Consider the following 23,570-nt stretch of genomic DNA (forward strand, 5'->3'; position numbering starts at 1 on the left):
ATCCCAGGTCTTGGCTCTGGAGCCATCAGACTAGCAATCACCTCTGGCATCCTTGGGGTTTGGTTCTTTGCGCTTCCGTTTTCGCATCGGCTTGACCCAGGGGCTGTCGTTCCGCCAGCGCTTCCGGGCCTTTCGTTTGGAGCTGGAGGCTGCGCTCTGGAGCAGGAAAAGGGGCAGGGTGAGAAAACGAAGTCTGAGGAAGGTGGTGTCATTCAATCGGAAGGCCTCAAGTTCCACCTCTGGCTTCTCCACTTAGGAACATATAAAGAGCTGCCTTACACTGAAGGACCAGGTGTGCAGCCTGGGAGTCATTTTGGACTCACAGCTGTCCATGGAGACGCAGGTCAATTCTGTGCACAGGGCAGCTGTTTACCAGCTCCACCTGGTACGCAGGCTGAGACCCTACCTGCCCGCGGACTGTCTCGCCAGAGTGGTGCATGCTCTGGTTATCTCCCGCTTGAACTACTGCAATGCACTCCACATGGGACTACCTTTGAAGGTGACCCGGAAACTACAACTAATCCAGAATGCGGCAGCTAGACTGGTGACTGGGACCATATAACACCGGTCCTGAAAGACCTACATTGGCTCCCAGTACGTTTCCGAGCACAATTCAAAGTATTGGTGCTGACCTTTAAAACCCTAAATGGCCTCAGTCCAGTATACCTGAAGGAGCGTCTCCACCCCCATCGTTCAGCCCGGACACCGAGGTCCAGCACCAAGGGCCTTCTGGCGGTTCCCTCGCTGCGAGAAGCCAAGTTGCAGGGAACCAGGCAGAGGGCCTTCTCGGTAGTGGCACCCGCCCTGTTGAACGCCCTCCCACCAGATGTCAAAGAGAACAACTACTACCAGACTTTTAGAAGACATCTGAAGGCAGCCCTGTTTAGGGAACCTTTTAATGTTTAACAGATTATTGTATTTTAATATTTTGTTGGAAACCCCCCAGTGTGGCTGGGGAAACCCAGCCAGATTGGCGGGGTACAAATAATATATTAGTAGTAGTAGTAGCAGTAGCAGTAGTATTCTGAGGCCACAATCACCCCACACGGTTGAAACTGGGGAACCCCCAAGGGAAGAAGGCTCAGAGCCTGGGGAGAAGTGGTGAGATGACAATGAGAGGTCAGAGGGAGAAGATTAGGAGGAGGAGGTGTTGGAAGCTGAAGAGGTCACAGGGCTAAGTGAGCAGGAAGAAGCTGAGGAAGAGAAAGTCCAGAATCAGAGGCGGAAGCTGAAGCTGAAGCAGGAGGCGAGGGGGGCCAAGAGGCAGAGATGAGTCAGGCTGGTGAAGAAGTCAAAGTGTCTCCTCCTCCTGCTGCGACCAGCTCCCCTCTGCCTTGGTCTCCCAGGACCGGAAGAGGTATGAAGAGGGAGGAGCAGAGACAGGTGTGCAACAGAGTCTCAGATTGCTTGGGAAGGACCATGGGGAGAAGGAGACTTAGGCAGCGGTGGGAAGGCAAGGACCTTCAGTCCCCACAACTGCCTCACAGGGCATAGCTGTCAACTTTTCCCTTTTCTTGCGAGGAATCCTATTTGGAATAAGGGAATTTCCCTTAAAAAGGGGGGAACGTTGACAGCTATGCCACGGAGCAAGACCTACCAAGAAGAGTTGCTGTATTCATTAGGCCTGGCACCCTTGAGCTGACCTTGTTTCGTCTAATAAAGAGTTACCGTATTTTTCGCTCTATAGGACGCATCGGACCATAGGAGGGGGAGAACGGGGGGGGGGGGGAATTATCCCTCTCTCTGCTCAGCGCCCCTTCAGCGAAGCGGCAGGAGAAACGGAGCCCCTTCCATTTCTCCTCCTGCTTGGCTGAAGGGGCGCTGCGCAGCTCTCCCTCTCTGCTGAAGCCAGGAGAGCCTTGCTCTCCCGGCTTCAGCAAAAGGAACCCGAAACCTTTGGAGCGCATTGCGAGTTCCCGCTGCGCTCCAAAGGCTTCAGGTGGCTATCCCTGAAGCCTGGAGAGCAAGAGGGGTCAGTGCGCACCAACCCCTCTTGCTCTCCAGGCTTCAGCGAAAGCAACGCAAAGCCTCCAGAGCGCGGAGGGAGCGCGCCCTCTGCGCTTCGGAGGCTTCGCGTTGCTATCACTGAAGCCAAAGAGCCTGCATTCGCTCCATAGGACGCACACACATTTCCCCTTACTTTTGGGTTGGGAAAAAGTGTGTCCTATAGAGCGAAAAATACGGTAACTTCATTTACAGCCTGTGATTTATTGCCGGCTGGCTCCTGACAACTCTGATACCACTTTAAACAGCCGTGGCTTCTCCCAAGGAATCCTGGGAACCGCAGTTTGATAAGGGTGCTGAGAGTTGTTAGGAGACCTCCCTGCTATTCCCTTGTCCCAGAGAGGGTTAACAATCAATTAGGCTTGCATACAGCAAGCCGACTGCATGTCTACTCAGGGTTGAAGCTCCCACAGTTCCATGGGACTCACTCACAGGTACGCACAGGATTGTAACTGGAAAGGGAGCGAAGAATGTGAATGCAGAAAAACAAATTATAGAGGAAAGGGAAGAAAAATGGGGGGGGGAGGAGGCAAGAAGAGGTTAAAAACAAAAATGAATGGAATGAAATGTATAGTATGGGGGGTGACAACGAGTGGGGAAGGTGGAATTAAAATTTAGAATGCAATGAAATAGAAGACAAAGTAGTGAAAAGCAGCCTTCCCTGCCCTTTAGCTGCCCAGTTGTTGGACTACAACTCCCTTGATCCTTGACCATTAGCTCTCCTGGCCGGGGCTGATGGGAGTTGTAGTCCAAAACATCCAGAGGAAACCTGGTTGAGGAAGATTGGTTAAAAGGAGAAAGAGAGAATTTGAAAACATGGAAAGGCAAGCCTCAACCTACCCTGTCAGAGAGGTTACCCGACTCTTCGTCTTCATCTTCTTCCTCGTCGTCATCTTCGTCGTCCTCTTCCTCCTCCTCCTCTTCTTCCTCCTCTTCCTCTTCCTCCTCTTCTTCCTCCTCACTCATATGCTCTCCAGCAACATCTGCATCAGACTGTCAGCAAAAAAAGGGGAGGTGCGACAGCGTGAATTAAGAAATCCGTGCTTTTGACTCTGAACAGGAGACAGCTACAACAGTCGAGAGGGAGAAGGGCACGTGTCATTCACTGGGGAAACAACTACAGGACGGCCTCACACAGCCCTAATGGTCCTTTGCTACCTTAGTCCTAGGAAAACAAGCAGTCAGTTTCTCAGGGCAAATATTCTGAATATTTGGGTGTCTTATGTGTATCCAGAAGGGGCATCCTTTTTCTGTGAAGCCACAGAGCATCTATACCTCAGGTAATCCAGACTTGGGATGAGGAACATTTCTCCACCAGAGGGCCAAATTCCGTAGCAAGCAAATTTCTTCTTCTTTTTTTTTAGCAGGCAAATTTCTGAAGGCCGCCTGACCAGAGGGGCACGACCAGAGGCAAAAGTGATCAGAACAGATGTAGCTCTTATACCAGGGTTTCCCAAACCTGGGTCTCCAGCTGTTTTTGGACTACAAATTTTGGGTTGGGGCCTTCTGGCGGTTCCCTCACTGCGAGAAGTGAGGTTACAGGGAACCAGGCAGAGGGCCTTCTCGGTAGTGGCACCCGCCCTGTGGAACACCCTCCCATCAGATGTCAAGGAAATAAACAACTATCTGACTTTTAGAAGACATCTGAAGGCAGTCCTGTTTAGGAAAGTTTTTAATGTTTGATGTTTTATTATGTTTTCAATATTCTGTTGGAAGCCACCCAGAGTGGCTGGGGAGGCCCGGCCAGATTGGCGGGGTATAAGTAATAAATTTACTATTATTATTATTGTTGTTGTTGTTGTTGTTATTTCATTTCTCACTGTCTCTGACTACTGATCCTGCTAGCTAGGGATGATGGGAGTTGTGCTCCAAAAACAGCGGGAAACCCAAGTTTGGGAAATCCTTCCTTATACAATAGGATATAGTCAAGCCACACAAAAGGCAGAGGCTTCTATAGTCACACACCTGCATCTCTCAGGTATTAAGGCCTGCAGCTAAGCGGAAGAGCATCTGCTTTACATGCAGAAAGTCGCAGCCTCGATCCCCACCATCTCCCTGCCTGAAATCTCAGAAAGCTGTTGCCAGTCAGTGCAGTCAACACTGAGCTAAATGGGCTTCCTACGCCCTTATCTCTCCATTCAGATAAGCCAGAGTTCAAGGGCACGTTCCAGCAAGGCAAAAGTGCTCAAAGAAGAAGCACAAAGCAGGTCTGGTGAAGGGCCTTACAAGGTGAGAGCCCTGAGGGACTCCATGAAGTGAGAACAGTTGTTTGGGTTTGATATCCCGCTTTATCACTACCCGAAGGAGTCTCAAAGCGGCTAGCATTCTCCTTTCCCTTCCTCACCCACAACAAACACTCTGTGAGGTGAGTGGGGCTGAGAGACTTCAGAGAAGTGTGACTGGCCCAAGGTCACCCAGCAGCTGCATGTGGAGGAGCGGAGACACGAACCCGGTTCCCCAGATTACAAGACTAGATAAGCCTTTTGCCTGATCCGGCAAGGCTCTGCTTATGTTCTTACCTACCACTCAGCCCTACAAAAGGTAAAAGGTAAAGGACCCCTGAACGATTAAGTCCAGTCAAAGGCGACTATGGGGTTCGGCGTTCATCTTGCTTTCAGGCTGAGGGAGCCACCATTTGTCCACAGACAGCTTTTAGGATCATGTGACCAGCATAACTAAACCGCTCCTGGCGCAATGGGACACTGTGACGGAAACCAGAGCGCAGTGGTACCTATTTATCTACTTGCACTGGTGTGCTTTCGAACGGCTAGGTTGGCAGGAGCTGGGACAGAGCAACGGGAGCTACCTGTTGCGCAGATTCGAACCGCCGACCTTCCGATGGGCAAGCCCAAGAGGTTCAGTGGTTTAAACCACAGCGCCACCTGCCCTATGAGAGACAAGCCCTGCCTTGCTTGGCATTACCTTGCTGTCAGAATCAACATGGCCGTCGACGGAGTAGCTGTCGTAGAAGAGGCTGAAGTCATCCCCCACCTCGGTCTCCCATTCTTGACTCCTTTCCTCCTGCGAGGCAGTGGCTGGAGCAGTCATCTCTTCCGTCACAGTGATCTGGGAAGGAAGAAATGTTTATGCGCTGGTGGTAATAGTTAGCCACTCAATAACCGTAGTGCTCAGAGCGGCTTACGCACAGAAAAAGCTCAGGAATACCAAATAAAAGCAACAGTTTAAAAGATACAAATCAGCAAGTTAAAAATGGCAGCGTAAAACAATGTTAAACTAAAAGGCCGGGACAAATTATAGAGGCCCCCCCACACACATACCCTTAGGCACCAAAAAATAAAATAAAATAAAAAATCTCCAGAACAAAACACAGACAGTGGCCAGAAAAACCTTTCAGGAAGCAACAGTTTAAAAGATACCGTGGGTTACAAATCAGCAAGTTAAAAATGTTAAACTAAAAGGCCAGGACAAATTATAGAGGCCCCCCCCCCCCACCCTTAGGCACCAAAAAATAAAATAAAATAAAAAATCTCCAGAACAAAACACAGTGGCCAGAAAACCCTTTCAGGAAGGGAATTCCAAAGGCTGGTTTCACAACCAAGGCCCCATCTGCAATACATACTTAAAGCACGACTGTGCCATTTTAAACAGTCATGGCTTCCCCACAAAAATCCTGAGAACTACATTTTGTTAAGGGTGCTGAGACTTCTTAGGGCGCCCTCCCCTCCCTTCACAGAGCTACATTTCCCAGAATTCCCTGGGAAGAGGGCTTGATTGCTAAACCACTCTGGGAGGGAACTGCAGGGTCTTCTCAGTGTGGGCCTCTGGCTGAAAAAGGTATCAAATCAATCGACTACAGATGTGATCCTATGTACACAACGACTTGGGAGCAAGTCTCATTCAATTCAATGGGACTTTTGAGTAGTCATGAATAGGATTGCCCTGCAGATCCACCACAAATGGTCAGATTGACCAGCTAAGGTTTCTCTACTCTATCGATAGAGAGCCCTGATCAGAACCTGACATAATCTGAATGTTTCTTTTTTACAATGTATAAACCTTTGAAGAAAAGCAAAGAAGGGGAAAAGGAGTCGTACCTCAGTTGTAGCTCTGGGACTTGAGCGCTGGAGAGAAAGGGGCATCCTCTTGTGTAGGGCATCAGCCATATAATCGTATTTTCTACGCTTGACAGGTTCCTCTTTGGAAGGAAAATCAGAGGGAATGAAAATATAATTCTGACAGACTCCAGAAGTTTAGGATTACAATATCATCATCATCATTATTTAATATTAGTTCCTTTATCTTGCTCAAGGCGATGGAAAGTGCCTTATAACCCAAAACCCCCACATAGATTAAAGGTAAAGGGACTCCTGACCATTCGGTCCAGTCGTGACCGACTCTGGGGTTGCGGCGCTCATCTCGCTTTATTGGCCGAGGGAGCCGGTGTACAGCTTCCGGGTCATGTGGCCAGCATGACCAAGCCGCTTCTGGTGAACCAGAGCAGCACACGGAAATGCCATTTACCTTCCCGCCAGAGCGGTACCTATTTATCTACTTGCACTTTGACGTGCTTTCGAACTGCTAGGTTGGCAGGAGCAGGGACCGAGCAACAGGAGCTCACCCCGTCGCGGGGATTCGAACTGCCAACCTTCCGATTGGCAAGTCCTAGGCTCTGTGGTTTAACCCACAGCGCCACCCACGTCCCTTCCCACATAGATTAGGGTTGTCATATTTCCAACAGTGAAAATCTGGGCTAACGTTGTTGAGCTGCCATACGTCCAGACGTTCCTGGACATATGGCAACCCTACACATAGAAACATTAAAACCAAGAGGAAAGACAAATACATTTCAATCATCCTTCCCACTTCTAAAAGGCCACAGATAGTTAAAGGCCAAAGGCCTGGTTACACAGAAAAGGCCTGGCACCTAAAGCTATATAACAATGGCGCCAGACTAGCCTCCCTAGGGAGAGCATTCCACAAGCAGGGGGCCACCACAGAAAAGGCCCATTCTTGTGTTGCCACCCTCCAGAACTTGCAGTCAAAAATATCTGGAGAGCACCAGATAAATGTTGATTGACCATCGCCAAGACCATACCTGGTTCTTCAATGCTCCTGAGGTCATCGGGGACTCGGAAATGCAGCATCTCAGAGACTCGCTTTTCGGGGACCTTCGGAAAGAAAAGTTACACCCAAAATTAGGTTTTTTAATCTTTCTGCATTTGGCAACTTCACACAGGGTAGATCGGTATGTACAAGGGAACTGAAGAGAACAATGTTATTTAATGTGTTTTTAATGTGTGACATCTTGGTGTATTTTTTGTCTTTGTGGAAACCGCCCAGAGTGGCTGGGGAAACCCAGCCAGATGGGTGGGGTACAAATAATAAATTATTATTATTATTATTATTATTATTATTATTATTATTATTATTATGTGGCCCAATGTAAATGTGACTTGAATGACACTGTGGGCTGCATTCAACTAACTTTTACTCTAATGGGCAAACTAAGGACCATAATGGACCATATAACCCTGTTCCTAAAGGATCTTCACTGGGTCCCAGTATATTTCTGAGCACAATTCAAAGTGCTGGTGCTGACCTTCAAAGCCCTAAACGGCCTCAGCCCAGTATACTGGAGGGAGTGTCTCCACCGCCATCGTTCAGCCCGGACACTGAGATCCAGCTCCAAGGGCCTTCTGGCGGTTCCCTCACTGCGAGAAGCGAGGTTACAGGGAACCAGGCAGGGGGCCTTCTCGGTAGTGGCACCCTCCCTGTGGAACACCCTCCCTTCAGATGTCAAGGAAATACATTTTAATGTCTGATGTCTTATTGTGTTTTACTTTGTTGTGAGCTGCCTGGATTGGCTGGGGTAACCCAGTCACATGGGCAGCATATTAATGATGATGATGATGACGACGACGATAACATCCAGTAATTTCAGTAGGTCTGCTCTGAGTAAGTGTCACTTTAGTAAAAAAAGGTAAAGCTAAAGGACCCCCGGATGGTTAAGTCCAGTCAAAGGTGACTATGGACTTGCGGTGCTCATCTCACTTTCCGGTCAAGGGAGCCGGCATTTGTCCTCAGACAGCTTTCTGGGTATGTGGCCAGCAGGACTAAACTGCTTCTGGCTCAACGGAACACTGTGACAGAAACCAGAGCACATGAAAACGCCGTTTACCTTCCCGCCACAGCGGGACCTATTTATCTACTTGTGCTGGTGCGCTTCTGAACTGCTAGGTTGGCAGGAGCTGGGACAGGAGCTCATTCCGTCACGGGGATTCAAACCGCCACCCAAGAGGCTCAGTGGTTTAGACCAAAGCGCCACCCGCGTCACTTTAGTACAACTCAATAACAACTTACAGACAGTGTTCCATCATTAATAAGACACAGTACTTTTCCACTGCAAACATTTCAGCCCATAAGCTGCAAGTGACTTCTGCTGTTGGGGCCAGTATATGCCTCTGAATACCACTGGCTGGGAATCACAAATGGGGAGAGCGCTGCTGTACCTGGTTGGCCACCGTGAAGACCGGATGGGCCTTTGCCCTGGTCCAGCCGAGTTGCTCATATGTTGACAAAACAATATTTATTCTTACTATTACATTTCTATACCACCTTTTTCTTCCAAGGTGCTCAAGGTGGTGTAGGTGGTTCTCCTGCCCATTTCACCCTCACAACAACCCTGTGAGGGAGGTTAGGCTAAGAGATGGAAACAGGCCCCAAGATCACCCAGCGAGCTTCATGGCTGAGCAGGGATTCGAACCCTTCTCTCCGAAGTTCCTAGTCCAGCAGTCTTAAGCACTGTGCATGTGGTCTTGTGAATCAGCCCTCAAGCTGGACCAACCTTCATATCGCTGCTTATTATTATTATTATTATTAGGATTTAAAATAGAACTTTATCTGGCATAGCAAGGTCTACAAGTGGTGTTTAAAAATGGGTTTTTTTATTGGCAAATTATTCTAAGTCTTAAAAATGTTACTAGCTTTAACTGAAGTAGGTTCTTGATTTAAGGGATGTATATATCCCTTACCTGGTACATCTTGTACCTTGTGCTCAATGCTGTTTTGATTCCCGATTGGATGGCAGATATCTACAGTGCCAGCTATGCTATATTTTTCTTGTATTGCTCTTTATTATTACTCAAATGTATTGGACACTTTTTTCACCGGGTTGGCGAAACCAACATTAAAACCAAGTACAGTGGTACCTTGGGTTAAGTACTTAATTCGTTCGAAACTGTTCTTAACCTGAAGACCACTTTATCTAATGGGGCCTCCTGCTGCCGCCGCGCTGCCAGAGCACAATTTCTGTTCTCATCCTGAAGCAAAGTTCTTAACCCGAGGTAATATTTCTGGGTTAGCAGAGTCTGTAACCTGAAGCGTCTGTAACCCGAGGTAAAGGTAAAGGGACCCCTGACCATTAGGTCCAGTCGTGGCCGACTCTGGGGTTGCAGCACTCATCTCGCTTTATTGGCCGAGGGAGCTGGCGTACAGCTTCCGGGTCATGTGGCCAGAATGATTAAGCCGCTTCTGGTGAACCAGAGAAGCACACGGAAACGCCGTTTACCTTCCCGCCAGAGCGGTGCCTATTTATCTACTTGCCCTTTGACGTGCTTTCGTACTGCTAGGTTGGCAGGAGCTGGGACCGAGCAACGGGAGTTCACCCCATTGTGGAGATTCGAACCGCCGACCTTCTGATCGGCAGGTCCTAGGCTCTGTGGTTTAGACCACAGCACCACCCACGTCCCTGGGAACCTGAGGTACCACTGTATAAAAACCAGAATAAACCATAATCCTAAAAAACGCATCTCCAATACATGTAAACGGGGAGATCTAAACCCGCCTTGCTAAACAGATGAGCAAGAAAGAGGTGACAAATATCTCGAACACCCGTCGGGTTAAGGGCCAAACGCTTGGGTATACATTGAGGTTTCTGTCTGGTAAAAAGCAGACACACCTTGCTGACAAAGGCCCATATAGTTAAAGCTATGGTTTTCTCAGTAGCGATGTATGGAAGTGAGAGCTGGACCATAAAGAAGGCTGATCGCCAAAGAATTGATGCTTTTGAATTATGGTGTTGGAGGAGACTCTTGAGAGTCCCATGGATTGCAAGAAGATCAAACCTCTCCATTCTGAAGGAAATCAGCCCTAAGGGCTCACTGGAAGGACAGTGAGGCTCTAGTACTTTGGCCACCTCATGAGAAGAGAAGACTCCCTGGAAAAGACCCTGATGTTGGGAAAGATGGAGGGCACAAGGAGAAGGGGACGACAGAGGACGAGATGGTTGGACAGTGTTCTCGAAGCTACCAGCATGAGTTTGACCAAACTGTGGGAGGCAGTGGAAGACAGGAGTGCCTGGCGTGTTCTGGTCCATGGGGTCACAAAGAGTGGGACACGACTAAACGACTAAACAACAACATTGAGAGCCCACCCCAGGGAGTCGTCCTTTTCTTACGCTGCAGAGAGGTTAAGAGGACACTACAGGCATCAGTCCTTGCAGGTGATTCGTGGACTAAACAACAACAACAAAGCAAGAAGGTAGCGGTGCTCCCTACCTGTCCACTGTTGGGTTTGGGCATGGTTTTCCGGGCCCGGTGAACCTTTGGCTTGGCCTCTTCCACGGTCGGGGCTGGAGGCTGAGCAGGGGCCGGTGTCGGGACTGGGGCTGGGGCTTCTGCTGCGGGAGTCGCAGAATCCCCCGGAAGTCGCGACCCAGGCATACTCAGCAGACGCATGGCCAAACTTTGGATAGACGTTGGGGACTTGCTGGTTCCGGTGAGGGACATTTTTGCCCGGCTGGTCCCACCTGCTTTGCTAGGGGACGATGGGAAGGTCTTGGCGGCGTGTCCTGAAACGGAGGAAGAGAAGCGAGCGGCTTTTAACCGTTTTGTTTGGTTTTATTTATTTATCTATCAGATTTATACACGCTGCAAGGTCTCAGGGCGGTTCGCAAGATAAAAACACAAGACAAAAGCACAAACACACAGTCCAAACAGGGTCCCAACGAAAGAAAAACGGCTTATGAAGCTGATGGAATATGCTGAGATGGTAGACTGCGAGAATTAAAAGAACAGAATGAAGAAAAGTTTCCCGAAGAACGGAAATATTTTGTAGAACATGTTAAAACGTACGCAGGATTTGAAGTACAGCAGAAGATGAGAAACGGTAGTTTAAAATTTTTTAATTAACGTATAAATTGGTAAAACAGAAGCAACATAGAAGCATTTTAAGGGAGGAAAAGAAAAACACGGAACGGTGGGTGGGAAGTCAACAGAGATGAATGTTCTGATGGGTGTTTAAAAGAATTTGAAAAGCTAATTTTAAATTCTGTTTTTTTAAAAATAGTTAAAACAGAGTGCCTGGGGCAGCCCACTCAGATGGGTGGGGTACAAGTAATAAACAATAATCATAATCATAATCATAATGGCAGCCCTTGGGGGTTCTGAGGTCCTGAGCCACGCAAAAAGCTTTATGGGTCAAAACCAGCAGTTTAAACCAGGTCCTGCGGCCACACACCACAGCACCCTGCTTCCTTCCACCTCACCTGGCAGGCCTTTATTCCCTGGACTAGGGCTGGTGTTTGGGCCAGAAGGGACACCCCCCGATTCGGGCGACATCCTGCCCATTTCCTTACTGCTCCCGGTCATCTGCGCTCGTCCTCCCTCTTCACCATTCCTGTTGGAGCCCAGCGGGTTATCTCCCGCTCCCCCCAAGCTACTTTTGGGTTTCCGAGGAGACAAGGACCCCGGAGAGGGATCGGGGCCATCTCTGGACGACACCACGCCTGGAGCAGGAGACACACACAGACACACACACGCTTAGCTGAGCAGCAGAGACACAGCCTCGCATGCAGAAAGAGTCCTTGCTTGGAGAGCTGCTGCCTGCCAGTGCAGACAATACTGCATGCAGACAGTACTAGGTATAAGACAGCTCCATGCATTACAGTGGTACCTTGGGTTAAGTACTTAATTCGTTCCGGAGGTCCTTACTTAACCTGAAACTGTTCTTAACCTGAAGCACCACTTTAGCTAATGGGGCCTCCTGCTGCCGCCGGAGCCCGGTTTGTGTTCTCATCCTGAAGCAAAGTTCTTAACCTGAAGCACTATTTCTGGCTTAGTGGAGTGTGTAACCTGAAGCATATGTAACCTGAAGCGTATGTAACCTGAGGTACCACTGTATTCCAATGCCCTACCACCATAGCTCAGTGGCAGAGCAGCCACACTGCATGCAGATCATGTTATTTATCTACAGTGGTACCTCAGGTTAAGAACTTAATTCGTTCTGGAGGTCTGTTCTTAACCTGAAACTGTTCTTAACCTGAAACACCACTTTAGCTAATGGGGCCTCCTGCTGCCACCACGTGATTTCTGTTCTCATCCTGAAGCAAAGTTCTTAACCTGAGGTAATATTTCTGGGTTAGGAGAGTCTGTAACCTGAAGCATATGTAACCCGAGGTACCACTGTATTCCTAAAAAAATACTTGTCCACCGCATTTTGTTAAAATGTATCAGAGCGGCTGACAACCATGACAGGCACAATAAAACCGTGTGGAAATTTAAAACCACACATCTTCAGCTGACTGTTACAGAAGCCGCTCTCCTAGTTGTCTACAGAAGCTGGCAGCGTAGAAAATTTTTCAGCAAATGGATAAAGGTTAAAATAGAAGGAGACTGCTGAATTCCTCCAGACCAGGCTGACGATGCTAACCGTCGCGTTAATGTCCAATGAGCCTCGCAAATTCAAGGGAAGGACGACACTGCTCCTGAATATGATCTCGGTGATCCAGCTGGGATCAGGTGGTCTCCAGGGTACCCTGGAGCAGTTTATAGCTTTGTAAATGAACACAAGGACCTTGATCCTGGCTCTGTACAGTGGTACCTCGGGTTAAGTACTTAATTCGTTCCGGAGGTCCGTTCTTAACCTGAAACTGTTCTTAATCTGAGGTACCACTTTAGCTAATGCGGCCTCCTGCTGCCGCTGCACTGCCAGAGCACAATTTCTGTTCTTATCCTGAAGCAAAGTTCTTAACCCGAGGTACTATTTCTGGGTTAGCAGAGTCTGTAACCTGAAGCGTATGTAACCTGAAGCGTATGTAACCTGAGGTACCACTGTGCAGTGGTACCTAGGGTTAAGTACTTAATTCGTTCCGGATGTCCGTTCTTAACCTGAAACTGTTCTTAACCTGAGGTACCACTTTAGCTAATGGGGCCTCCCGCTGCTGCCGCGCCGCCGGAGCCCGATTTCTGTTCTTATCCTGAAGCAAAGTTCTTAACCTGAAGCACTATTTCTGGGTTAGCGGAGTCTGTAACCCGAAGCGTATGTAACCTGAAGCGTTTGTAACCCGAGGTACCACTGTATTTCAGTTCCTGGCGGAAAGACTCCTGCCTTGAACAGCTGTCAGTCAGCGTATAGAAAATACGGAGCTACATGGATCATACACAGTAGCTTCCTATGTCCCATGATCTAGGATGGCTCTGGGGCCAGTGGGCTTCAAATGTGGGTGGGCTGTTAAGAAGAAAACCAGAAACGCCCCCCCTTCCCAAGGCAGGCAGGCACAAAAACCTACCTATTTCGTCCGGTCTCACTTCCACCAGCGACGACGCCCCTGTCACAGCCTGAGAGGAGGGGGCGAAAGCAGAGATTAAAAACTCAGAATGAATTCCATTTTATTAGTAACCCCAAGAATTGTAGTTTGTTAAGAGCGCTGAGGGTTGTTAAGAGGCCCTTATTCTCCTCACAGAGCTACAAATCCCAGAGTTCTCTGGGATGAATATTATAATAAACAACCTAATAATCATAATAATAACTTTATTGTCAATGTACAACCTGCGTACGATGAAATTAACCAAGCCTCCCTCCCCCCCACACAAACACTCAATCTCGTGTGCTTGTCGCACAACACACCAACCCCGAAAGTCAGTTGCACTATATTATTTTCCGTCCAACAGCCTAACAGCCTACGGATAAAGGTAAAGGTACCCCTGCCCGTACGGGCCAGTCTTGACAGACTCTAGGGTTGTGCGCCCATCTCACTCAAGAGGCCGGGGGCCAGCGCTGTCCGAAGACACTTCCGGGTCACGTGGCCAGCGTGACATCGCTGCTCTGGCGAGCCAGAGCCGCACACAGAAACGCCGTTTACCTTCCCGCTAGTAAGCGGTCCCTATTTATCTACTTGCACCCGGGAGTGCTTTCGAACTGCTAGGTTGGCAGGCGCTGGGACCGAACAACGGGAGCGCACCGCGCCGCGGGGATTCGAACCGCCGACCTTTCGATCGGCAAGCCCTAGGCACTGAGGCTTTTACCCACAGCGCCACCCACGTCCCCACAGCCCACGGATAGAAACTGTTTTTTAGCCTGTTGGTACGACTCATTATACTTCTATATCTCCTGCCCGAGAGTAGAAGATTAAAGAGGTGCTGGCCGGGCTGTGAATTGTCCCTGAGAATTTTTCTCGCTCTCCTAAGGCATCGATCCCTTGCGATGTCATCTAGCGGGCTCAGGGGACAGCCCATGATATCATGATAAGAACGTGCGTTTGATTGTTTTAAACAAGGGTCCCTCCAGATTAGGTGTGATTATCTGTGCTCATGATGGTTATATGTGATCTCACTTTCAATACTGTTTGTGGCTGCAAAAGTTTCAAGGCAAAGAGTTTTCCCATCTGTGCATGTCCCACAGCTTCCGGCTGAAATCCTGTAACTTTGCATTCCGCAAATGTTTCGGGGTTGTTTTGCTTTTGTCCTCATTTTGGTAGCAGTGAAGTTCACAGAGTGCCCTTCCAGGTGGTAACAACGATATAAGGGAAGCATTGCAGAGCGACTGATTAAATAAAACCATCTGTGTGGACAGTGCAGCGCAAATCCACACTGGATGTACTGTTAATATATACCGGGAAGAAAATTTCCTGTCTTTCTCATGAAAATTCACTTTCTCATGAAATAGGATCTCTCTGCGAAATTAACAAAGAGAGAGAGGATTGAATCTATCCAAACTCTTCTAGTTAGAGGATTGGATGAGAGGGGGGCGTTTGGGGGAGGATAGTTGGGATCTGTTTGAAACAGGGGCTGAGAGCCACGAGTTGCAACGTGGGGTAGGTTGCAAATGCGGGCATAGGTCAGACGGGAAGGAAATAAGGGAGCATATGCCGAGAAGGGATGGCTCAGAAGTCAAAGAAGGACGAAAGCCCGTCCTTCCCGCCCCCACCCCCCCCGACAGATCCCTACATTACTCTCCTCTCCCCCGCCCCGAAGTAATCCTTTCTCACCCTTTCCCTTCCTCGTTGCAAGAGAGAGACGGCGGCTGCTCCGAACCAGCGCGATCGCCCCCCACCTCCCCATTGCAAATCACGACCACTCCTCCCGGGATCGGATCGGGTGGGGAACGACGCCCCGCGCCCGCCACGCCGCGCTCAGGATCAATGCAACATTTTTTTTTGCTTTTTTGCATTTCCGAACGTGAAGGAAGCCCCTCCCAGTTTGCAATGGGGAGCCAAAAAAAAAAAGGAGGCCACGAGTGATGGGAGGCCGGGGGCAATCGGAAAACCTTCCCGCTCTCCTGATATTTAGAAATAAATATTTTTGCAAAGAACGCCCCCCCCCGCCCCCCGCCTCCCGCCCCGCCATCCGCGTCCCCAACCTGCGCGGGTCCCGCTCCCGCAGCCTCCATGGCCTCGCGCCGTAGCAGCAGCAGCAGCAGCAGGAGAGCCGGCCCCGCACTGACGTCACGGGCGCGGGGAGAGTGAAAGGGGAAGGGGAGGGAACCCCTTAAAGGGGCAGCGCCTTCGCTCGGCTCAGCCCAGACAAAGAGGGAAGGAGGGAGGGGGCGATGGCGGGCAGATGAACCCCCTGCCTCTCTCCACTCCATAGCTGTCAACTTGCAGATTTGAAAAGAAGGGACCAGCAGCCAAAATAAGGGATTTTGGCTTAGTTTATACATAAATCCGGCACTGATGGAGCCATGCTGCTTTTGCTGCCACTGACTGTTTTGCAGGGGGTTGGACTAGATGATCCTAAGGGTCTACAACTCCCACCAAAGAAGAGCGGCAGACAAAACTGATGAATATATCGCATTAATGCAATTTTGTGACAGTGGGGTGTTTATTGGCCCCCTCAGTTTATTTAGACCTAACTAACTTGCCTTCGGGACACGGGTGGTGCTGTGGGTTCAGAGCTTGCTGATCAGCGGTTCGAATCCCTGCGACAGGGTGAGCTCCCGTGGCTCGGCCAACCTAGCAGTTCGAAAGCACATCAAAGTGCAAGTAGATAAATAGGTACTGCTCCAGCGGGTAGGTAAACGGCGTTTCCATGCGCTGATCTGGTTTGCCAGAAGTGGCTTAGTCATGCTGGCCACATGACCCGGAAGCTGTCTGCAGACAAACGCCGGCTCCCTCGGCCATTAAAGCAAGATGAACGCCGCAATCCCAGAGTCATCCGCAACCATAGCTGTCAACTTACAGTTTTGAAAATAAGGGACCAGCAGCCTCGAAAATAAGGGATCAGCAGCCAAAATAAGGGATTGGATTTTGGAGCCATGCTGCTTTGGCTGCGACGGACTGTGTTTTGCAGGGGGGTTGGACTAGATGATCCTAAGGGTCTACAACTCCCACCAAAGAAGAGTGGCAGACAAAACTGATGAATGACATTGAGATGGCAAAGCTTACAGGCAGAATTAGAAACCAGGAAGAGGACCTCTTTCATAAAGAATGGGGAAAGTTTATAATTTAGTTGAAAAGCTGTTGTAAAGAGTTGCATACATTGGTAGGGTTGACAGAAAACTTGTAGTAAAAATTTGAACTATGGATGGAGAAATGATTTATAAAAATAGAGTTATGAAAGGGATGCAGTGGGGGAAATCACTACAGTGGTACCTCGGGTTACATATGCTTCAGGTTACAGACAAGTTGTACACAAGTTGTACACAAGTTGTATACAAGTTGTACAAGTGACAATAAAGAATTTCAATTCCAATTTCAATTTTACCTGATTATGTTGTGTTTGTGACGGCCTATTATGTTTTATCATGTGGTTGTTATTTATTGTTTGTAAGCCGCTTTGGGATCCAACTGAAATGCAATAAATCAAACCAAATCTTCATCTGGATACATAGTGAACAACAGCGGGGGGGGGGGGGAGCAGGTTTGCAGATTGTTGGTTGATGTCTAACACTGCAATCAAGCCTACTGAATTCAATGGGATCTACCCTCAGGTCAGTGGGATTAGGATTTGCGTTCATTTTATATCAGCATAGGAACATAAAAGGAGCCTGCAGGATTAGGCCAATGGATCCCGTTCAGCATCCTGTTCTCACAGCGGTCAATCAAGATTCCTGTGAGAAACCTGTGGAACAATGAGGTGGGTTTCAGTTCTAATTTTAGCGATGGACAGCCCTTCAGATATTATTCCATCTACAGTGGTACCTCAGGTTAAGTACTTAATTCGTTCTGGAGGTCCGTTCTTAACCTGAAACCGTTCTTAACCTGAAGCACCACTTTAGCTAATGGGGCCTCCTGCTGCTGCTGCCGCACCACCAGAGCCCAATTTCTGTTCTCACCCTGAAGCAGAGTTCTTAACCTGAAGCACTATTTCTGGGTTAGCGGAGTCTGTAACCTGAAGCGTGTGTAACCTGAAGCGTATGTAACCTGAGATACCACTGTATATCCTCAGGGTGGCATCCTGGGTTCTCCCCATTTTATCCCCACAACAACCCTGAGAGGTGGGTCAAGAGTGAGAGGCAGCGAGTGACATACAGTAGACACACCATACAGATTCTCCTCGTCCTAATTTGTTTAGGATTTTATAAGCCATCGTCAATGCCATGAATTTGGCTCCACTCTCCCCGTGCATTTAAAACACGTTCATACCTCTTAACAGTCATGAAGAACCCTGGGAACTGCAGTTTAAGGGGCTATAGCTCTGTGAGGTCAACACACCTAATAAGTTAGTTACCAAGGTTCTCCATGAGGGCTAAAGAGGTATAACAGTGCTTTAAAGACTTGACGTTTTCATCCCCCCCCCCCCATTTTTGAGTTTCCATTGAAATGAGGCTGTATTTTAATGTTTTAATGTTGTATTTTAATCTTGTTTTAAAGTTGTATTTCAATCAATTTGTTTTTATATCGAGTGTTAGCTGCCCTGAGCCCGGTCTTGGCTGGGGAGGGCAGGGTATAAATAAAATTTATTCTTGAAATGAGGCTGTATTTTAATGTTTTAATGTTGTATTTTAATCTTGTTTTAAAGTTGTATTTCAATCAATTTGTTTTTATATCGGGTGTTAGCCGCCCTGAGCCCGGTCTTGGCTGGGGAGGGTGGGGTATAAAATTTTTTTATTATTATTTATTATTAAATGTATATAGGGACGTGGGTGGCGCTGTGGGCTAAAGCCTCAGTGCCTAGGGCTTGCCGATCAAAAGGTCGGCGGTTCGAATCCCCGCGGCGGGGTGCGCTCCCGCTGTTCGGTCCCAGCGCCTGCCAACCTAGCAGTTTGAAAGCACTCCCGGGTGCAAGTAGATAAATAGGGACTGCTTACTAGCGGGAAGGTAAACGGCGTTTCCGTGTGCGGCTCTGGCTCGCCAGAGCAGCGATGTCACACTGGCCACGTGACCCGGAAGTGTCTTCGGACAGCGCTGGCCCTTGGCCTCTTTGAGTGAGATGGGCGCACAACCCTAGAGTCTGTCAAGACTGGCCCATACGGGCAGGGGTACCTTTACCTTTACCTTTTATTAAATGTATGGTGTGTGTGCAACCCAAATCAAAGATTCATAGGAAGGGACCCAGGGGTCATCTAGTCCAACCCCCTGCAATGCAGGAATCTGAACTCAAAGCATCCATGACAAATGCCCATCCAACCTCTGCTTCAAAACCTCCAAGGAAAGTTAGTCCACAACCTTCCAAGGGAGTCCATCCCATGGAAAGTTATTCTTGACGTTTAGCTAGAATCTCCTTTCTTGTAACTTGAAGCCGTTGGTTCAGGTTCTTCCCTCCAGAGCAGGAGAAAAAAGCTTGTTCCCTCTTCCACGTGACAGCCCTTGAGATATTTGAAGATGTCTTATCATATCTCCCCTCAGTCTCCTCTTTTCCAGGCAAAACATACCCAGCTCCTTCACCCATTCCTCACAAGGCCCTTGACCATCTTGGTTACCCTCCTCTGCACATGTTTCAGCTTGTCGACATCCTTCCTAAATTTGGGTGCCCAGAACTGGACACAGTATTCTAGGTGTGGTCTGACCAAGGCAGAATAGTAATGGTCTATTACTTCCCTTGAGCTGGGCACCGTACTTCTGTCGATACAGCATTAGCTCTCTTTTTTATTTTTATTTTTGCTGCCGCAAATTGTTAGCCTGTGTAGTTCTCTCAAGACAAGACCAGAGCGATAACACTGCATTATCAGCTAGCATTTTGCGCTAGCTGAAGCTTCCAAACCATTCTCAAGGGCAACCCCACATAAAAGTATGTTCTAGTAATCTAGTGAGGAGATTACCAAGGCGTGATAGGCTGCCTTTGTTAGGTCTGCCTTACGTCCGGATTTTCCAGAATTGACGTCTGGGGTGAATTTTGTGAAAGGCAGCGCTTCGTCTTAGGCAACTGAAAAACTGTGGGTTTTGGCTCAACAACTGTGGGTTTTGGCGGTTGGAGGATGGATGGCGGCAAACAGATTGAGATTGAATCCTGACAAGACAGAAGTACTGTTTCTGGGGGACAGGAGGCGGGCAGGTGTGGAGGATTCCCTGGTCCTGAATGGGGTAACTGTGCCCCTGAAGGACCAGGTGCGCAGCCTGGGAGTCATTCTGGACTCACAGCTGTCCATGGAGGCACAGGTTAAATCCGTGTCCAGGGCAGCTGTGTACCAGCTCCATCTGGTACGTAGGCTGAGACTCTATCTGCCCACGGACTGCCTTGCCAGAGTGGTGCATGCTCTGGTTATCTCCCGCTTGGACTACTGCAATGCGCTCTACGTGGGGCTACCTTTGAAGGTGACCCGGAAACTACAACTAATCCAGAATGCAGCGGCCAGACTGGTGACTGGGAGCAGCCGCCGAGACCATATAACACCGGTCTTGAAAGACCTACATTGGCTCCCAGTACGTTTCCGAGCACAATTCAAAGTGTTGGTGCTGACCTTTAAAGCCCTAAACAGCCTCGGTCCAGTATACCTGAAGGAGCGTCTCCACCCCCATCGCTCTACCCGGACACTGAGGTCCAGCACCGAGAGCCTTCTGGCGGTTCCCTCACTGCGAGAAGCCAAGTTACAGGGAACCAGGCAGAGGGCCTTCTCGGTAGTGGCGCCCTTCCTGTGGAACGCCCTCCCACCAGATGTCAAAGAGAACAACAACTACCAGACTTTTAGAAGACATCTGAAGGCAGCCCTGTTTAGGGAAGCTTTTAATGTTTGATGTATCACAGTATTTTAATATTCTTTTGGAAGCCGCCCAGAGTGGCTGGGGAAACCCAGCCAGATGGGCGGGGTATAAATAATAAATTATTATTATTATTATTATAACTTGGGGGGGATGTTTCCTAAAAAAAAGCTTAATGTGTCCTGACTTTTACTTCTTGAAATATGGCAACCCTAGAGGGATGACAACTTTATCCGGCGAACCAGCTGTAGCTATGAAAAAGACACTCCTCGATGCTGAAGTTGCTTGTGCCTCAGGTAACACCAGTTTCAGACGACCCACCTGCACTTTCTAGTGGAGGGCTATCCCCCCCATCAGGAACTGGGTGCCCAACTCCTGGCTCTTAAGAATCACCAGTGCAGAGCACCTCCATTTTGAAGGATTCAGTTGTGGCCTACTGAATCTCACCCAGCCACCAGCGCATTCAAGTACCGGTCTATGTTTTGTCAAAGCCTTGCTTGATTTCAGCGATACGGAGTCAAAAGAGATGGCATTATCCACAGGCTGGGGACATCCAGCTCCAAAACCTTTGATATCCTCGCCACACAGCTTCATGCAGATATTCAACAGCATGAGGGGCAAGATGGACGCTGGGTGAACCCCACAACTCAAAGCACTCTGGAGTTGAGCTGCCAGCAGCCCCCGTACCCATACCAGCTTCTCATACCGGTCCTGCAGGTAAAGGTGACATAATTTTAACATGGTGCCTCCAAGTACTAGCAGCTGGAGTCAGTCCAACAAGAGACCAATAGTATCAGAAGCCATTGAGAGATCAAGCACCAGGCCCTTTTGCAATACTGTCAGAGGGGCCGAGTTTATTTCAATTGCAACCTACGGTAGAAGCCAAACTGAAACAGACCGAGATTATCCATTTCCTCCAAGACTGTCTGAAGTGAAGCAGCCACCACCTTCTCAGGAACCCTGCCTGCAGAGGGGATATTGTCACCCAGGAGGTAGTTGTCATGCGGAGGGCCCAGGTGTGTTTTTTAAGTGTTGCCTGACTGCTGCCTCTTTACCGGCTGATAAACGAGAATGCTGCCCCATTCAGGCCCTGCTTATAAGCGCTCTACAGGAATTTGGCAGGGATAAATGGACCTTCTTATACAGTCCTACCCTGGATCCCAAAAGCCTTGCAGTCAAACGTATTGGCTCCTGAACGCCGCAAACCCAGAAGTGTTCCTGTTTACAAAAGTTCTTTGGAACCTGAACGTCCGACACAGCTTCTGCAGCTTCCAATTGGCTGCAGGAGCTTTCTGCAGCCAATCGGAAGCCGCACCTTGGTTTCCGAACGTTTTGGAAGTCAAACAGACTTCTGGAACGGATTCCCTTCGACTTCCAAAGTACGACTGTACCTCATAGAAATGTAGAGTTGAAAGGGAATCCAACCCCGCTTTTCTTCACATCTTTCCCAAGTCCCACCTCCCTAATGCATACATACACCCTAGGCAAAGGTAAAGGTAAAGGGACCCCTGACCATTAGGTCCACTCGCAGACGTCTCTGGGGTTACGGCGCTCATCTCGCTTTATTGGCCGAGGGAGCCAGCATACAGCTTCCGGGTCATGTGGCCAGCATGACTAAGCCGCTTCTGGCGAACAAGAGCAGCGCACGGAAATGCCGTTTACCTTCCCGCCAGAGTGGTACCTATTTATCTACTTGTACCTTGACGTGCTTTTGAACTGCTAGGTTGGCAGGAGCTCACCCCGTTGTGGGGATTCGAACCGCCAACCTTCTGATCGTTAAGTCCTAGGCTCTGTGGTCTAACCCACAGCACCAGCCGCGTCCCTCTATACCTACACCCTTATGCACCCTGAATTTAGTAATTTGTGCTTTTCTTCTTCTTTTTTACAATTAGGGCTTCCTGCCCTCCGCTGAAACAGGTAACAACAACAACAAAATTATAGTTTCTTTTATTGATTTATTTTTAGAAAAAAAAGTTTTAATGAGAAAAAAGACACTAGTTAAGGGTCTTGGAGATCAGAGCCATTACCACCTCAAGGAGATAACTCACCCCCCCCCCCATTGCCTCTGGGACAGATTCAAGAACCGCTGAGTATCCTGTGTGCACAACTTGGCATTTTGGTACCATGTACAGAATTCAGTGTCCTGAGAATTTCAGTTCCTGTTACGGGTTTTGAAAAAGGTAAGTTTCTAGTCCTCAAAGCTGTGACATGCTTGAAAGTGAACAGTGTTGCCAATATCTCAGAAACCAGAGCAGCAGTTTGGCAGGATTCCTTGCGGGAAGCGCTTAAGGATTCGGTACCGGGCTCCAGTCACAACAATCCCCACCCCAAGTTATTCATTAGCAGAATGAATGATCAAATGTAAGCAGTGATACCCGTTCACATCCCATACAGGTTGCAAGATCCAGCTTTCCACGGCTCAGAATTTTGATATTATATATATACACACACGTGTGTGTATATAATTTAGCACAAAGCACATGCAGGGTCGAATAATGCTCCCTAGAAGTGGAAACTAAGAATGGCCACACCTGAGTAGCAGAATATCTGCTTGGCAGTTCAATCTCAGGCATCTCCAGATAGAAAAGAACATCCTCTGTCAACTTTCCTGGCAAACAAACAACAATCAATGTTGATAGTACAGTGGTACCTCGGGTTAAGTACTTAATTCGTTCCGGAGGTCTGTTCTTAACCTGAAGCACCACTTTAGCTAATGGGGCCTCCTGCCACGCCACCAGAGCACGATTTCTGTTCTCATCCTGAAGCAAAGTTCTTAACCTGAGGTAATATTTCTGGGTTAGCGGAGTCTGGAACCTGAAGCGTATGTAACCCGAGGTACCACTGTATTGAGATCGGTGAACCAGCAGTCTCACTTGGCATAAGGCAACTTCCTATGTATTCAGGGCCAGCCCTACCGTTAGACAGTGAGGCAGCAAACTTCGGGTGTCACGAAAAGCTAACAGGTTGTTATCAACTGGCTTCATTACCCTTGGGTTTTTTTTTACTGCCAAGGAGAAGGAAGAGATGCATGGGGGATTTTCAGCCTCAAAGTGCCAAAATAACTTGGCTGGTGGCCTTGGGTATTATGTACCTTTATTTGGGGGTGAGGGTAGCACTCTATGCTGCTTTGTCCCAGGCAGCAAAATGTTATTGCCCTGGCCTTGGAAGGACACCCATAAATGTGCCTTGCTTGTCCTTTTCTAGACCAAATAACAGTATCTTTGCATTTATTTGGCACTTGTTCTTTCTTAGT

At 48.6% G+C, this 23,570-nt stretch overlaps 2 protein-coding genes and 1 long non-coding RNA gene across 10 annotated transcripts in view; all 3 read right to left on the bottom strand.

The window, feature by feature from the left end:
- EHMT2 (euchromatic histone lysine methyltransferase 2) overlaps positions 1–15,843 on the bottom strand; it is a 43,345-nt gene extending 27,502 nt beyond the window's left edge. For 2 of the 5 annotated variants that reach the window (XM_083424664.1, XM_083424663.1), the window contains exons 1-9: positions 15,601–15,843; positions 13,532–13,580; positions 11,510–11,749; positions 10,521–10,813; positions 7,061–7,133; positions 6,060–6,160; positions 4,927–5,070; positions 2,845–2,997; positions 42–156 (exon numbers count right to left, since the gene is read on the bottom strand). In XM_083424664.1, coding sequence (XP_083280790.1) covers positions 42–156; positions 2,845–2,997; positions 4,927–5,070; positions 6,060–6,160; positions 7,061–7,133; positions 10,521–10,813; positions 11,510–11,749; positions 13,532–13,580; positions 15,601–15,828 — 1,396 coding nt within the window. In that variant the 5' untranslated portion in view covers positions 15,829–15,843. Of the gene's footprint in view, positions 1–41; positions 157–2,844; positions 2,998–4,926; positions 5,071–6,059; positions 6,161–7,060; positions 7,134–10,520; positions 10,814–11,509; positions 11,750–13,531; positions 13,581–15,229; positions 15,382–15,600 lie in introns of those variants that run through there. The other 3 variants (XM_083424666.1, XM_083424665.1, XM_083424667.1) reach the window with 2 other exon arrangements.
- Positions 1–23,570, bottom strand: part of ZBTB12 (zinc finger and BTB domain containing 12) — an 86,475-nt gene that overhangs the window by 53,518 nt on the left and 9,387 nt on the right. For 2 of the 3 annotated variants that reach the window (XM_083425989.1, XM_083425990.1), the window contains exon 4: positions 22,249–23,564. The exons of the other annotated variant lie outside the window; for it this stretch is intronic. The gene's annotated coding sequence lies outside the window, so the exon portion shown is untranslated. Of the gene's footprint in view, positions 1–22,248; positions 23,565–23,570 lie in introns of those variants that run through there. 3 annotated transcript variants of the gene reach the window in all.
- The window catches only part of LOC310671053, a 63,373-nt gene continuing 62,051 nt past the window's right edge, over positions 22,249–23,570 (bottom strand). For both annotated transcript variants that reach the window (XR_014507720.1, XR_014507721.1), the window contains exon 2: positions 22,249–23,010. This is a non-coding gene — a long non-coding RNA (uncharacterized lncRNA). The remainder of the gene's footprint in view (positions 23,011–23,570) is intronic.

The sequence above is a fragment of the Podarcis tiliguerta genome, assembly GCF_965153285.1.
Source record: "Podarcis tiliguerta genome assembly, chromosome: 2".
Classification (NCBI taxonomy): Eukaryota; Metazoa; Chordata; class Lepidosauria; order Squamata; family Lacertidae; genus Podarcis; species Podarcis tiliguerta.